The sequence below is a fragment of the Stegostoma tigrinum genome, chromosome 25 (assembly GCF_030684315.1).
Source record: "Stegostoma tigrinum isolate sSteTig4 chromosome 25, sSteTig4.hap1, whole genome shotgun sequence".
NCBI classification, from domain to species: domain Eukaryota; kingdom Metazoa; phylum Chordata; class Chondrichthyes; order Orectolobiformes; family Stegostomatidae; genus Stegostoma; species Stegostoma tigrinum.
Window position 1 is genome coordinate 23,467,930 of NC_081378.1, and position 13,925 is coordinate 23,481,854.

A 13,925-nucleotide genomic window follows, 5' to 3' on the forward strand; every position below is an offset into this window, starting at 1 on the left:
GAAGTGAGGGAGGCAGAAGACAGGAAATTGTAGGCCAGTTAACTTGACCTCATTTGTTGGTAAGATTTTAAAGACCATTGTTAAAGTTGAACACTTGGAAGCACAGGGTAAAATAGGACAGAGTCAGTACAGCTTTGTCAAGGGGAAGTTATGCCTGACAAATCTGTTAGAATTCTTTGAGAAGGTAATGAGTAAGTTCCACAAGAGACAGGCAATGGATGTAATCTGTTTGGATTTCCAGAATTCCTCCGACAAGGAGCAGTTCAGATGGCTACTAAATAAGCTAACAGCTCAGGGTTTTAGGGACAGGGTACTGGCATAGATAGAGGATTGGCTGACTGGCAGAAGACAAAGTAGGGATAAAAGGATCTTTTTCAGGGTAGCAGTGGGTGATTATTAGAATTCCACAGGGGCCAGTGTGTGGGCGGATGACGGAACTGAGGGCATTGTTGCTCAGTTTGTAGATGATGCAAAGATAGGTGGAGGGACAGGTACTGTTGAGGAAGTGGGGAGGCAGCAGAAGGACTTGGACAGGTTAGGAGAATGGGCAAAGAAGTGGCAGATGGAATACATTCTCAAAGTACAAGGTTATGCACTTTGACGGGATGTATAGAGGCATAGATTATTTATAAATGGAGAAAGGCTTCAGAAATCTGAAGCACGAGGAAACTTGGGAGCCCCCATTTCGGATTCTCTTAAGGTTAACTTGCAGGTTCAATTGGCAGTTAGGAAGACAAATGAAATATTAGCATTCATTTCAAGAAGACAAGAGCAAAGATATATTGTTGAGGCTGTATAAGGCCCTGGGCAGACCACTTTTGGAATATTGTGAACAGTTTTGAGCCCCATATCTAAGAAAGGACGCGTTGGCATTGGAGGGGGGTCCAGAGAAGGTTTCCAAGCATGATCCTGGGGAATGGGGCCTTGTTATACTCGGAGCAGTTGAGGATTCTAGGCCTGTGTTTGATGGAGGTAAGAAGAATGGGGGAGGTGAGGGTTGCAGGGTGAGGGGATAAATCTGTTTGAAATTTTTAGAATACTGAGAGGTCTGAACACGGTAGATGTAGAGAAGATTTTCCACTGGTAGGAGAGACGAGGGACTGAGGGCACAGCCTCAGAGTGAACTGAGATGAGGAGGAATTCCTTCAGCCAGAGAGTGATGAATCTGTGGAACGTATTGTGACAGAATGATGTGGAGGCTAAATCACACAGTTTATCTAAGACAGGGCGAGTAGGTTCTTGGTTAGTAAAAAGATCAAGCGTTACAGGGAGAAGGCAGTAGAATGGTGTTTAAAAACATATCAGCCATGACCAAGTGGCAGACTAGACTGTAGAGGCCAAATGGCCTAATTCTGCTTCTACATCTTATGGTCTTATTTTTCAACCTCTTGTTTCGCTCAAATATTTAATTCACATGTTTCTGAACCTAAATTGTAATTATTGGAAGTTCTCCTTTGATAGAATGCTATATTGATGTTTCTGCTTTCTATTTTCTGAGTCTACATTAATTTAATATTTCTATGGTTTATGTTGAAAATATAATTATAGAAAAATTCCAATAAAAATTGACACAGGTATGAAATCGACCACATATGAAAGAATTACATTTCTTGATAAATTGAAAACAGACATGAAATTCAACATGCTGCCTGCAGTAAGCGCCTGTAGAGTGGCAGATCATTGGTGCCATGCAGTAGCAATGACCAGCAAGTTTGCCAAGAAACCCAGTTGCTTGCTGATCCTGGCAGGTGCAGAACTGGGTGGGAACAGTATTGTTGATTTATGGAGCTAATCATGGAGATAGAATTATCTTTTCCTGTGATAATATGTCCTCCCTGCTGCCCCATATGTCGACAGTTGTTTAAAACATGACATTATTCTTCATTAGTGCTTCATACTTTGTGACGTTTGCACTGTTCTATTATCTAAGTGGGTATGAACATATTTGACTAAACAACCAGTGCTAAATTTAGCCTCTGTGCACTAATTACGCATATTAGCAATTAGGAGGAAGCAGCAGAGACAAAGTAGAGGAATTTTGATAATGCCTACGTGTGATGGGTAACAATAATGGATAAACTGATGACCGCACTGTGGACTAAATAGAAGGGAGGCAACATTTATTTGGCTTCCAGCACAGATGGAATCCCCTCTGAAGTGTTAAAGTACCGCAGAGAGGCACCGCTAATACGCATCTGTGATTTCATCACCACTGCCTGGAAGGAAGAGGTCATGCTGGGAGATCTGAGACAGTAAAGTTTTGACCATCTTTAAGAAAGGAGCCAGGCCTGGCTTTGGAAATTGCAGAAGGATTTCCCTGCTGTCGGCCATGGGAAAGGTCATGTGAGAATTCTTCTCAGCTGCCCCGTCCCAGAGGCTAAAGAGCTCCTCCACGAATATCAATGTGCCTGTGCCCATCGAGGTACACAATGGACATGATTTCAGTGCACAACAAATCCAAGCGGAGCACACAGAACAGCACCCACCTCTAAACATAGTCTTCTTCAATCTTTCAAAGGCCTTCGACTGTCAACCATGAGTGATTGTGGAATATATTCATCAGATTGGGCTGTCTGCAGAAACTCACCACTATTCTCAACCTGCTTTGGGATGACATACAAACTGACCTGCATCAAATGATGCACCACAGACGCAATAGGAGTGTAAACTAGGGTCAAACAGAGCTGCATCATAGCAGCAATGCTCAGCTCTAACTTCCTCACTGCAACACTCCACCTCCCCTCCATGAAACTCCCAGCTGGAGTGCAGCTAAGCTACAAGATGAGTGGGAAACTGTTCAACTTTTGCACCTTCAGTCCAGAACCAAGACCATCCCAACTTCTATCACCGAGCTGCAATAAGCAGGCAATGCCTGCATGCGCGCACACTCAGAGGCCAAGCTATAAACCATCAACACAATCACTGAGGCATATGAGACTGAACCGCAGACTAAACATCCGGAAAACAAAGGTTCTGTACCAGCCTGCTCCTACCACACAGCGCACCACCGACTCCCCAACTCCCTCCCCCCAACATCAGCTGGACAATGTGGATCATTTCCCATACCTTGGGAGCCTCCTTTTCCTGTGAATGGACATTGACAATGAAATCCAACATTGACTCCAATGCCTTAAGTTGCCTCCTCCCTGTGGTTGAAGAGTAGTGCAGCTGTTGGATTCCTAAGGAACAAGGCTGCTCGATGCCCGAGACCTCAAACCCAGCATCAAGCTCATGGTCTACAGAGCAGCCATGCCCCCACCTTCCTGTATGTATCAGAAACATGGACTATGTATAGCAGACAATTCAAAAACATGGAAATTTATCACCGGCACTGCCTTTGCTTATCCACTGGCAGGAAACACACACCAGCATGAGTGTTCTATCCCAGGCAAATATCCCCAGTGTCGAGGCACTAGTCTCTCACGATCAGCTGCGATGGGTGGGCAACATTTTCTGCAAGGCCACCACAAGACTCCCTAAATGACTGATCTACTGCAAGCTCCACAATGTTAGGCAATCATTGGGAGGGGAGAGGAAATCCTACAAGGATACCCTGGAAATCTTCCAAAATAAATGTGATATCCCCGCCAACTCATGGGAATGCATAATCTGGAGAGGAAGCATCAGCGAAGACACCAACTACTTCCAGCATCATTGAGTAGAGCACATGGCAGCCAAACACAAGCTTGGAATGAGCGAGCAGAATCCAGAGGGTCCCATTCACACAGCTAATCAAACACCAGCTGGCCTCCTGTGGTGGTGTCTGCAGCTACATGCTTAGTGTTCAAGCCCCGTGGAGTGGAAGCAAGTCATTCTTGACCCTGAGGGACTGTCAAAGAAGACTACTTATTTGCTGCTTTTTAAAACCTCTGATACAAATAGAAAAAATATTTTAGTTTTTTGGATGGAAATAGATCTTTTATTCTTTACCTGCTATATATTTTATCCAATATGTGAAGCGAGTAATTATTGTTGGTCATGCTAGTCAGTTAAATACTTGTCTCAGCATCTGCAGTTCTTTGTTTTAGTTAAATGTTTAGTGCGTTCATCTGAAATTCCTCTGTGACTTACTTAAATGCATACATTGGCCTATGTCTTTGTATGAATGCTCTGGTAAAATATTAGACAAAGAACACCAAATACACATTTTAGATTTTCATCCATTAATGTGTGAACAGAAGTTCAAAAATCCAAATTTGCGATCAAGTACAAGAGATAATGGGAACTGCAGATGCTGGAGAATCCAAGATAATAAAATGTGAGGCTGGATGAACACAGCAGGCCAAGCAGCATCTCAGGAGCACAAAAGCTGACGTTTCGGGCCTAGACCCTTCATCAGAGAGGGGGGTGGGGTGAGGGTTCTGGAATAAATAGGGAGAGAGGGGGAGGCGGACCGAAGATGGAGAGAAAAGAAGATAGGTGGAGAGAGTATAGGTGAGGAGGTAGGGAGGGAATAGGTTAGTCCAGCAAAGACGGACAGGTCAAGGAGGTGGGATGAGGTTAGTAGGTAGATGGGGGTGCGGCTTGGGGTGGGAGGAAGGGATGGGTGAGAGGAAGAACAGGTTAGGGAGGCAGAGACAGGTTGGACTGGTTTTGGGATGCAGTGGGTGGAGGGGAAGAGCTGGGCTGGTTGTGTGGTGCAGTGGGGGGAGGGGACGAACTGGGCTGGTTTAGGGATGCAGTAGGGGAAGGGGAGATTTTGAAACTGGTGAAGTCCACATTGATACCATTAGGCTGCAGGGTTCCCAAGTGGAATATGAGTTGCTGTTCCTGCAACCTTCGGGTGGCATCATTGTGGCACTGCAGGAGGCCCATGATGGACATGTCATCTAAAGAATGGGAGGGGGAGTGGAAATGGTTTGCGACTGGGAGGTGCAGTTGTTTGTTGCGGACTGAGCGGAGGTGTTCTGCAAAGCGGTCCCCAAGCCTCCGCTTGGTTTCCCCAATGTAGAGGAAGCCACACCGGGTACAGTGGATGCAGTATACCACATTGGCAGATGTGCAGGTGAACCTCTGCTTAATGTGGAATGTCATCTTGGGGCCTGGGATAGGGGTGAGGGAGGAGGTGTGGGGGCAAGCGTAGCATTTCCTGCGGTTGCAGGGGAAGGTGCCGGGTGTGGTGGGGTTGGAGGGCAGTGTGGAGCGAACAAGGGAGTCACGGAGAGAGTGGTCTCTCCGGAAAGCAGACAGGGGTGGGGATGGAAAAATGTCTTGGGTGGTGCGGTCGGATTGTAGATGGCGGAAGTGTCGGAGGATGATGCGTTGTATCCGGAGGTTGGTGGGGTGGTGTGTGAGAACGAGGGGGATCCTCTTTTGGCGGTTGTGGCGGGGGCGGGGTGTGAGGGATGTGGTGCGGGAAATGCGGGAGACGCTGCCAAGGGCGTTCTCGATCACTGTGGGGGGGAAAGTTGCGGTCCTTGAAGAACTTGGACATCTGGGATGTGCGGGAGTGGAACGTCTTGTCGTGGGAGCAGATGCGGCGGAGGCGGAGGAATTGGGAATAGGGGATGGAATTTTTGCAGGAGGCTGGGTGGGAGGAGGTGTATTCTAGGTAGCTGTGGGAGTCGGTGGGCTTGAAGTGGACATCAGTTACAAGCTGGTTGCCTGAGATGGAGACTGAGAGGTCCAGGAAGGTGAGGGATGTGCTGGAGATGGCCCAGGTGAACTGAAAGTTCACTGATGCCCACTTCAAGCCCACCGACTCCCACAGCTACCTAGAATACACCTCCTCCCACCCACCCTCCTGCAAAAATTCCATCCTCTATTCCCAATTCCTCCGCCTCCGCCGCATCTGCTCCCACGACAAGACGTTCCACTCCCGCACATCCCAGATGTCCAAGTTCTTCAAGGACCGCAACTTTCCCCCCACAGTGATCGAGAACGCCCTTGACCGCGTCTCCCGCATTTCCCGCAACACATCCCTCACACCCCGCCCCCGCCACAACCGCCAAAAGAGGATCCCCCTCGTTCTCACACACCACCCCACCAACCTCCGGATACAACGCATCTTCCTCCGACACTTCCGCCATCTACAATCCGACGCCACCACCCAGGACATTTTTCCATCCCCACCCCTGTCTGCTTTCCGGAGAGACCACTCTCTCCGTGACTCCCTTGTTCGCTCCACACTGCCCTCCAACCCCACCACACCCGGCACCTTCCCCTGCAACCGCAGGAAATGCTACACCTGCCCCCACGCCTCCTCCCTCACCCCTATCCCAGGCCCCAAGATGACATTCCACATTAAGCAGAGGTTCACCTGCACATCTGCCAATGTGGTATACTGCATCCACTGTACCCGGTGTGGCTTCCTCTACATTGGGGAAACCAAGCGGAGGCTTGGGGACCGCTTTGCAGAACACCTCCGCTCAGTCCGCAACAAACAACTGCACCTCCCAGTCGCATACCATTTCCACTCCCCCTCCCATTCTTTAGATGACATGTCCATCATGGGCCTCCTGCAGTGCCACAATGATGCCACCCGAAGGTTGCAGGAACAGCAACTCATATTCCACTTGGGAACCCTGCAGCCTAATGGTATCAATGCGGACTTCACCAGTTTCAAAATCTCCCCTTCCCCAACTGCATCCCTAAACCAGCCCAGTTCGTCCCCTCCCCGCACTGCACCACACAACCAGCCCAGCTCTTCCCCTCCACCCACTGTATCCCAAAACCAGTCCAACCTGTCTCTGCCTCCCTAACCTGTTCTTCCTCTCACCCATCCCTTCCTCCCACCCCAAGCCGCACCCCCATCTACCTACTAACCTCATCCCACCTCCTTGACCTGTCCGTCTTTGCTGGACTGACCTATTCCCTCCCTACCTCCCCACCTATACTCTCTCCACCTATCTTCTTTTCTCTCCATCTTCGGTCCGCCTCCCCCTCTCTCCCTCTTTATTCCAGAACCCTCACCCCATCCTCCTCTCTGATGAAGGGTCTAGGCCCGAAACGTCAGCTTTTGTGCTCCTGAGATGCTGCTTGGCCTGCTGTGTTCATCCAGCCTCACATTTTATTATCTTGCGTTCAAGTATAATTATTTTTCTACTAAGGTTTGTGTAAGTGCCGCCTCTTTCCTTTATCTTACAAGCTTTTCAAGTGTTATTGCTGATATTGTAAGTTCTTTAATGTTCATTTTTTAAGTTACTTTCTTATTTCTGCTAGAAATGAGGGAATTTCTGTTGTGACAGCTATCACATGGCCTCGGAGCCAGCCTATTAACTAACAATTTTGAATTGAAACCAAACTTAAATGACTTGGTGATAGCAAGAACTGCAAATGCTGGAGTCAGAGATGACACAGCATGGTGCTGGAGGAACACAGCAGGCCAACCAGAGGAGCAGGAAAGTTGACGTTTTAGGTCGGAACCCTTCTTCAGAAAGTCACTTGGTCCCCTGTTAAACCTCTGGAAGAAGTGAGCTCACCTCATGAAAAGAAATGTTAATTTGTCAGATTAATTTTTCTCAATTCCATTTATCAGTGAATATTACTGGGACCACTGTTTTTTTGGTGATAGCTCACATGTGAATTGCACATCATTGCCTCAGTGTTTTTACAATATTTTACAATTATTTTCCCATCTACTTAATGAGTTTTGTTTTATAAAGCTTCTGGTTCACTTACATGTTGGAAACCATATCTACCCTTCTTACAGATGAAAAATGAGCCATCTCAAGAGGTCATTTTAATAACAATTTATTGAGATCTATCGTCATGTTGTCTGTATGTCTCCATGTAGTTCTTTGTCTTGTTGACAATGTGACAAAGCTATTCTTCCCTATAGGAGAAGATTTGTGAGTATTGTTTGACTTTACATTTTACTAGACTCTGCCTTCTGAGAATACCACAGATAGAAAGAGATGATCGGCAGAGTTTGTGCAGGTAATTTTAATAAAAGGTTGTTTTTTTGGTTTTAGAATTATTTCTGTGGAACTCCCAGAAAATGCCCAGCAGTTTGGCATCCAGTTCCGATGGTGGCAGCCTTATCACTCTGGGCCTGATGAGGACGTGTGGGCTATCGATGAAATTACCATGACCTCAGTCCTATACAACAGCATTAGTCTCAATTTCACCAATCTTGTGGATGTCACTCAGTCCCTGGGGTTCTACCTGGGAAATGTCCAACCTTACTGTAACCATGACTGGACTCTAAGGTAGGAAGCATGCTCTATTTGCTGAACTTGGTTTAATTTCTCATATTCCCTTGAAGTAATATTTCCAGGTTTGGAAAAAGTATATATTTTGTCAAATGTTTTCATTCCTGCTTTTCCAATATGTTTTGGCAGTGTTGAGAGGAGAAATCAAAGATTTGGATTGGATTATCTGTTAACATGCTTTGGATGAAGCATTCTTATTGACTTTTCATTAGCTTTCATGGAGATCTTGGAAACACTATCCCTTAAAAGCTGTATGGCCTTGTAGATTCATTGAGATAATTGAAAAGATTCACCTGATAATGTGATCTGATTGTGTTGTTCTCATTCATAATAGGAAACCTCCAGCACAGTTAACTCACTCAGTTTACCAGTTACAATGCTTGGTATTCTGTGAAACCTTTAATTGTTACAAACTTTGGATATCGCAAAAAGGTAGGCTTTGACGAAAGATGAGAATAGAGCAAATAAGGCAGGGAGATTTATACAAAAGATGTCTAATGTGCAAGGTGCCAAATGGCTTCAGGCTTTGCCACTGTGGAATGGAAAAGAGGAAAATGGTTAGTGGACGAATGTCAGATGAATGGAGTACCAGTGCTGTAATATACAACTGGAGACAACTTTACCGGTAATTCTCGAAAGAAATGTGAGGATAAGGATAAAGATCTGGAGGGTGGAACCATTCAAAACAAAAGTCATTGATGGCTGAGATTTTAAGTGAGTTAGATTCCAGGCTTTAAAAGTTTTCGGTGTTTTGTGATTTGTTAATGTTGAAAATGGGGAGACGAACAAGAGAAATACTTTGGCTCGAGCTGATGAAACTATATCCTAAATCTTACAGCTGGTGGAGATGAAGAGATGTTACTGGAGGCAGTAGTAAGTGGTTGTGGCAATGCACTGGATGAATTTGAAGCTCAGTTCAGAAGAGGATACAAACAAAGTTTTGTGTCTGCATGTAATAGTCTGAATGACATCTTTGGAAAAGGGTGGAATGGGTGCTTGAGATGCAGCGCTATTGCCACAAGGAGAACAAAGTAGCCTCAAATAGCTTAAAGTGTATGATATTTCATAACCAGAATTTGAGAGACTGCAGTTGAACAGCGTGGTAATAGTTTGCAAACCAAGGGTGAGGATAAAATTGCACATTACCAGCATCAATGTGAAACTCTTCTTCATGATGACATAATCTTACCAAAAGTCTTATATAGATAAAGGCTAGAATGGGGAAATGTATAACGTCTTGGAACATGGGAAATGAGGGCTTGAGTGAAGAGGGTTTGAGGAAAGAATAAAATCAAAACATGGCTTTGCCATGAAGGTAACTCTTTTGAAAACTAATAACATTTCAACATGTCACAGTCATACAAAAAATTACAAAGGAGTCAAAGATGGATTCTTTTAAGAAGAAGGTGAGGATAGCAATATTAATGGAAGAATGATCAACAAGGTTAGTCTTGGTGTTCCACATCCACAACATTCTCCTGCCTCAGCTCATCTCTTTCTGAAACCTTCATTCATATGTATGTTTCCTCAAGAATCAACTATTTCAATGCTTTTCTGGCCTACCTCCTGACTTGCACCCCCAGTAAATGTGAGCTCAACCTTAGCTCCACAGCTTATATTTTATTCTGACTAAATATCTTTCATCTATAACCCCTGTGCTCCCTGACTACAGGTCTCAATTTTGAAAATATTATCTTCATTTACATATACTCTATTATCTCTTCCTATCTTATCTGAGTTACTTTCCCTGGCTCTATAATTCTCTCAGATCTTGGTGGTATCTAATTCTGGCCTTTTGAGTATCCTGGATTTTTGTTAAACTTCACTTTTAGTGTCTATGCCTTCACCTGCTTACATGCTAAGCAGTGGAAATCACTCTCTAACCCTTTCTGCTTCTCTACCCCAAATCCTTGTAATCCATAGGGAATAGGGGCATGGACTTCCAGCACGGATACCGCCCTGGTGTATCTCTCCTATTTATCGGGAAGGACTGTGCGATCAAACCGAGCAAGCTTTTGGTCACCTCTCTGAATATCACCTGTTAATGGGTGGTGCGAAACACTGGTGATAATTCTCCTATGCAGTGCCTTTTGGCAGTTACAATTACTGTTTAAACATAAGTTGTTGTTTTTATTGAGTTGCAGTGACATTCTTAAATACCATACATAGGACTGGGAGGTGTTTTGCATGGTAGCCTTCTTAAAAAGGCTGTTGATAATAACAATATTCATGGGATGATGATTGCCTCGAGCAAGAGAGCAATTGACAGTGTTGCTGTCGATTGATGTTACTACCGACCGTGTTGGTGTTTTCTTGTGTATAGTTCTTTTACATTTCCTGCACTTCTGCCCTCACACGCCCTCACACCCCCTCCCCCCAACAAAAATTAAAATGTATCATCCCACCAACCTCCGCATCCAGCGTTTCATTCTCCACCACCTACAATCCGACTACAGTCCCTGGATGACGTGTCCATCCTGGGCCTCATCCAGTGTCACAATGTCGCCACCCACAAACTGGAGGAGCAGCACCTCATATTCTGCCTCAGGAGCCTACAGCACAATGGTCCCAATGTGGAATTCGTCAGTTTTAAAATCTCCCCACCCGTAGCCTCGTCCTGTGTCCAACCCTCCCTCTCATCCCCGCCTCCTTGACTTGACACAACCTGTCCATGTTCTTTCCCAACTATCTGCCCCACCCACCCCATTGACCAATCCCCACCATTCCCTATCTGCACTCACCTATCACCGTCCCGAACCTTCACGAACCCCACTCCTCCTCTGTCTATTTATTTCCCTTCCCTTCCCCTTCCCCATTTCTGAAGAAGGGTCCCGACCCAAAACATCAACTTTTCTTTTCCTCTGCTGTCTGGCCTGCTGCGTACCTCCAGCTCCACACTGTATTGTTTCTGACTCCAGCATCTGCAGTTCTTGCTGTCTCTGTAGCTCTATTATACACTAATTGCTTTATTCAGGCTTCAACTTGCCGAAGTATTTAGATGACAAACCCACTAAGCCAAGGTTTCCAACATCTGCAGTCACAGTTCTAACTGAGAAATCAGGCATTCTGCAAGTTGCAAAATGGAATCATGGTGGGAAAACGTTTCGAATACAACACCCTAAACTTTCAAGCAAATAGACAAATCTGGAGGAGCTTGGCAGGTCTGCCTGTATGAGAGGGAAACAGCATTTTGAATGCAATGTGACTTCAGAGCTTTCAAACTTCATTATAGTCCCTTGAGCCAGTCATTTGTTGAATTGAGTATGAAATTTAACACAATAAAATTCAGAACATTTTTGATAGTGCATAAAGATGTGCCAAATTTCAGCCTTTTTAAAATGGCAGCAAATGGACAGGATTATTGCATATCTAAATTTGAAGTGCTGCCTATATAAGTTACCTGCTGATGTAGTTATAAAATATTGCTGTTTAAAAAGCAAAAGATTGAATGACACATAGGCTGGATCCTGGGTTCTTTGGGATTCTGCTGCTGAGACCAAACGAAGGTCCTAAACTTGTACTTGCTAGCAGTGGCAGCAGACATCCAGAAGACAGCTTCCTAACTGGCCTCTACTACATTCACTATCTTATGAAGGATGGTGGGCAGGCTCCTCATGTTTCCAGCACAGTCAGAGAACAGCGGTATAGGAACGTCAGCATCCCCATCAGGAGAGGTGCTAGCTGCTGCTAAGGCTATTTGGTAATCACATGGGTGCCTCAACACTCTCACTCCCTGTACAACAGAGAAGAATAACATAAGATCAAGGCTGACAGGTCCTTTGAGTTTGAGAGGAAGCCCCTCCACTGGAAAAAGCTTGATTGTTATTTCCTCATCGTTGGGATATGAAACCTCTAGCTTTGGCTCTCCTATGTGCTACAAGGTTGCCACAACTATTTAGTTGACTGCCACAAGTGTGCCATTAATAAGCATAATTGGTGACCCAAATGTCTGGAGCAGGCAATCAATCTGATACCTAGCCATTCCTGGGATAGGTCCCTGGCAACAGAATTCCTTAAACCCACCATTGTGAATCAGGGCAAATTCAGGCCATTGTAAGGACAGAATATGTATGGCATTGTCATAGTGTTCAAAAAGATCATTCTTTATTTGTTGTTGATTTTTCCCTTCTTCACTTATTTTTCTATTACTTTCTACACAGTGCTACTGGTTTTAAAATGTAAATTAAAATATTATGAGCACTGCTTTAGTGATGTAATGGCATTATGCCTTCACTGACAGTGTTCTTGTTCTCATCTTTAAACATAACCAAGGTCAGATGCCCTGAAGTTTGTCAGCAAGGCAGACACCTCCCTTCATTTCACAATTTGCCTTTTTCTTGGCATTTCTTCATGGAGGTTGTTCTTAGGGAGCTTGTACTAATTGGTTACAGGCCCACTGGTGTCTAATCAGCCCTATCCGTGATTGGTATATTCTCCCACAGCGGCTTCAGGTAAAAGTGTTGTTGCTGCTCAGGAAAATTGTATCTATAATTCTCCTCCTTTTCTAATTTATGCTGACTCTTTGCCCAGTCTCAAAGGTGCCTGTAGCATACCTGAAGTTGAATCTCCAGCCAACATGATCCATGGGCTGCCTTTCCCACTGGTGATTATCAATGTGACATACAGGGAGGAATTTCTCAGGTAGTTTTGAAACAATTAATGTAGTCTGTCTGTTCCTTTTAGTAGTGGTCAGCTTTCCATACGAGATAATGTGGGATGGGTGACTGTTTTCTCTGTGAGCAACATGACTTAGCCAACACAATTATCTTTGAAGGATGGCCTCAATACTGGTGAAGTTGGCTGTTCTAGGGTTTCAGTGTTTGTGATGCTGCCCTGGCAATGGATCTTAGACACTGTCAATAGCACTGCCTCTGCAACATCCTGAACATACTCAGGACAATTTAACTTAGTGGCTTTCTAAAACCATGCCAACTATATAATTGTTCAAGGTTTGGAAGACAACTAGTCAAGAATGATAAATTAATGCAGCTACAGAGAGTTTCATTGATTTTAGTTTAAAATAACTCGAAGAATATGCTGCAGTTCATTTTCTCATGAATGCTGCTGCGATTTGGTTCTGCTCAAAGATTCACTTCAGGAGTTGCAGGAAGCTTGTGTGTTATTTTTCGAAAAGTTACAGGTGAAATTTTTTTGAGCCAGGATTGTATGTTTTGTTGAAGGAGTTATCCTGTTTGTAAGTACAGAAACATTTTAATGCTCCCACTGATTGCAAACCGGACAATATCCCATCTTTCTCCGTCATTAATTACGGTCTTTTTGAATATCATAGTGCATTTTGCATCTTTCCTACTCAAGTGCCTACGTAAAACGGGCATTAAACCAATATAAGTTTGAGCTGTACTTACCCATTGTTACAATTTGGTGAGCTTTCTTTCAGATTAATATTTGAGAATAATTTAATTAGCTGCTTGAAACAAAAGGTCTTGCGGTTTTCCAATGTTACCCATGTGACATTTTACATTGGGCTATGTTTTACCAGTTGAGTTGTTGATAAGATCACCATTTATACTTCAATTTTCTGGATGTGTGACAGATTGAAAATTCTTCTTGTAGATATCCACCTAAATACATTAGTATGTTGGCATTGTGGTATATTAGGTTCTTTTATGACTGTTTCCAATCAAGCCCTGGGTGAAGCTCTATCCTTTCATCATCACCTTCTGGGATTGACTCCGGCTGAGTCCATCAAAATGAAAGTCTCTCACTTCTGTCCTGATTCCTGTAATAATCTGGTGTGAAATAGAGTTGGAG

The 13,925-nt window shown here is 44.5% G+C and overlaps 1 protein-coding gene across 1 annotated transcript in view; it reads left to right on the forward strand.

Moving 5' to 3' along the window:
• Nucleotides 1–13,925, forward strand: part of reln (reelin) — a 363,171-nt gene that overhangs the window by 208,211 nt on the left and 141,035 nt on the right. Inside the window, exon 21 of the mRNA XM_048553828.2 lies at nt 7,914–8,150. Coding sequence (XP_048409785.2) covers nt 7,914–8,150 — 237 coding nt within the window. The remainder of the gene's footprint in view (nt 1–7,913; nt 8,151–13,925) is intronic.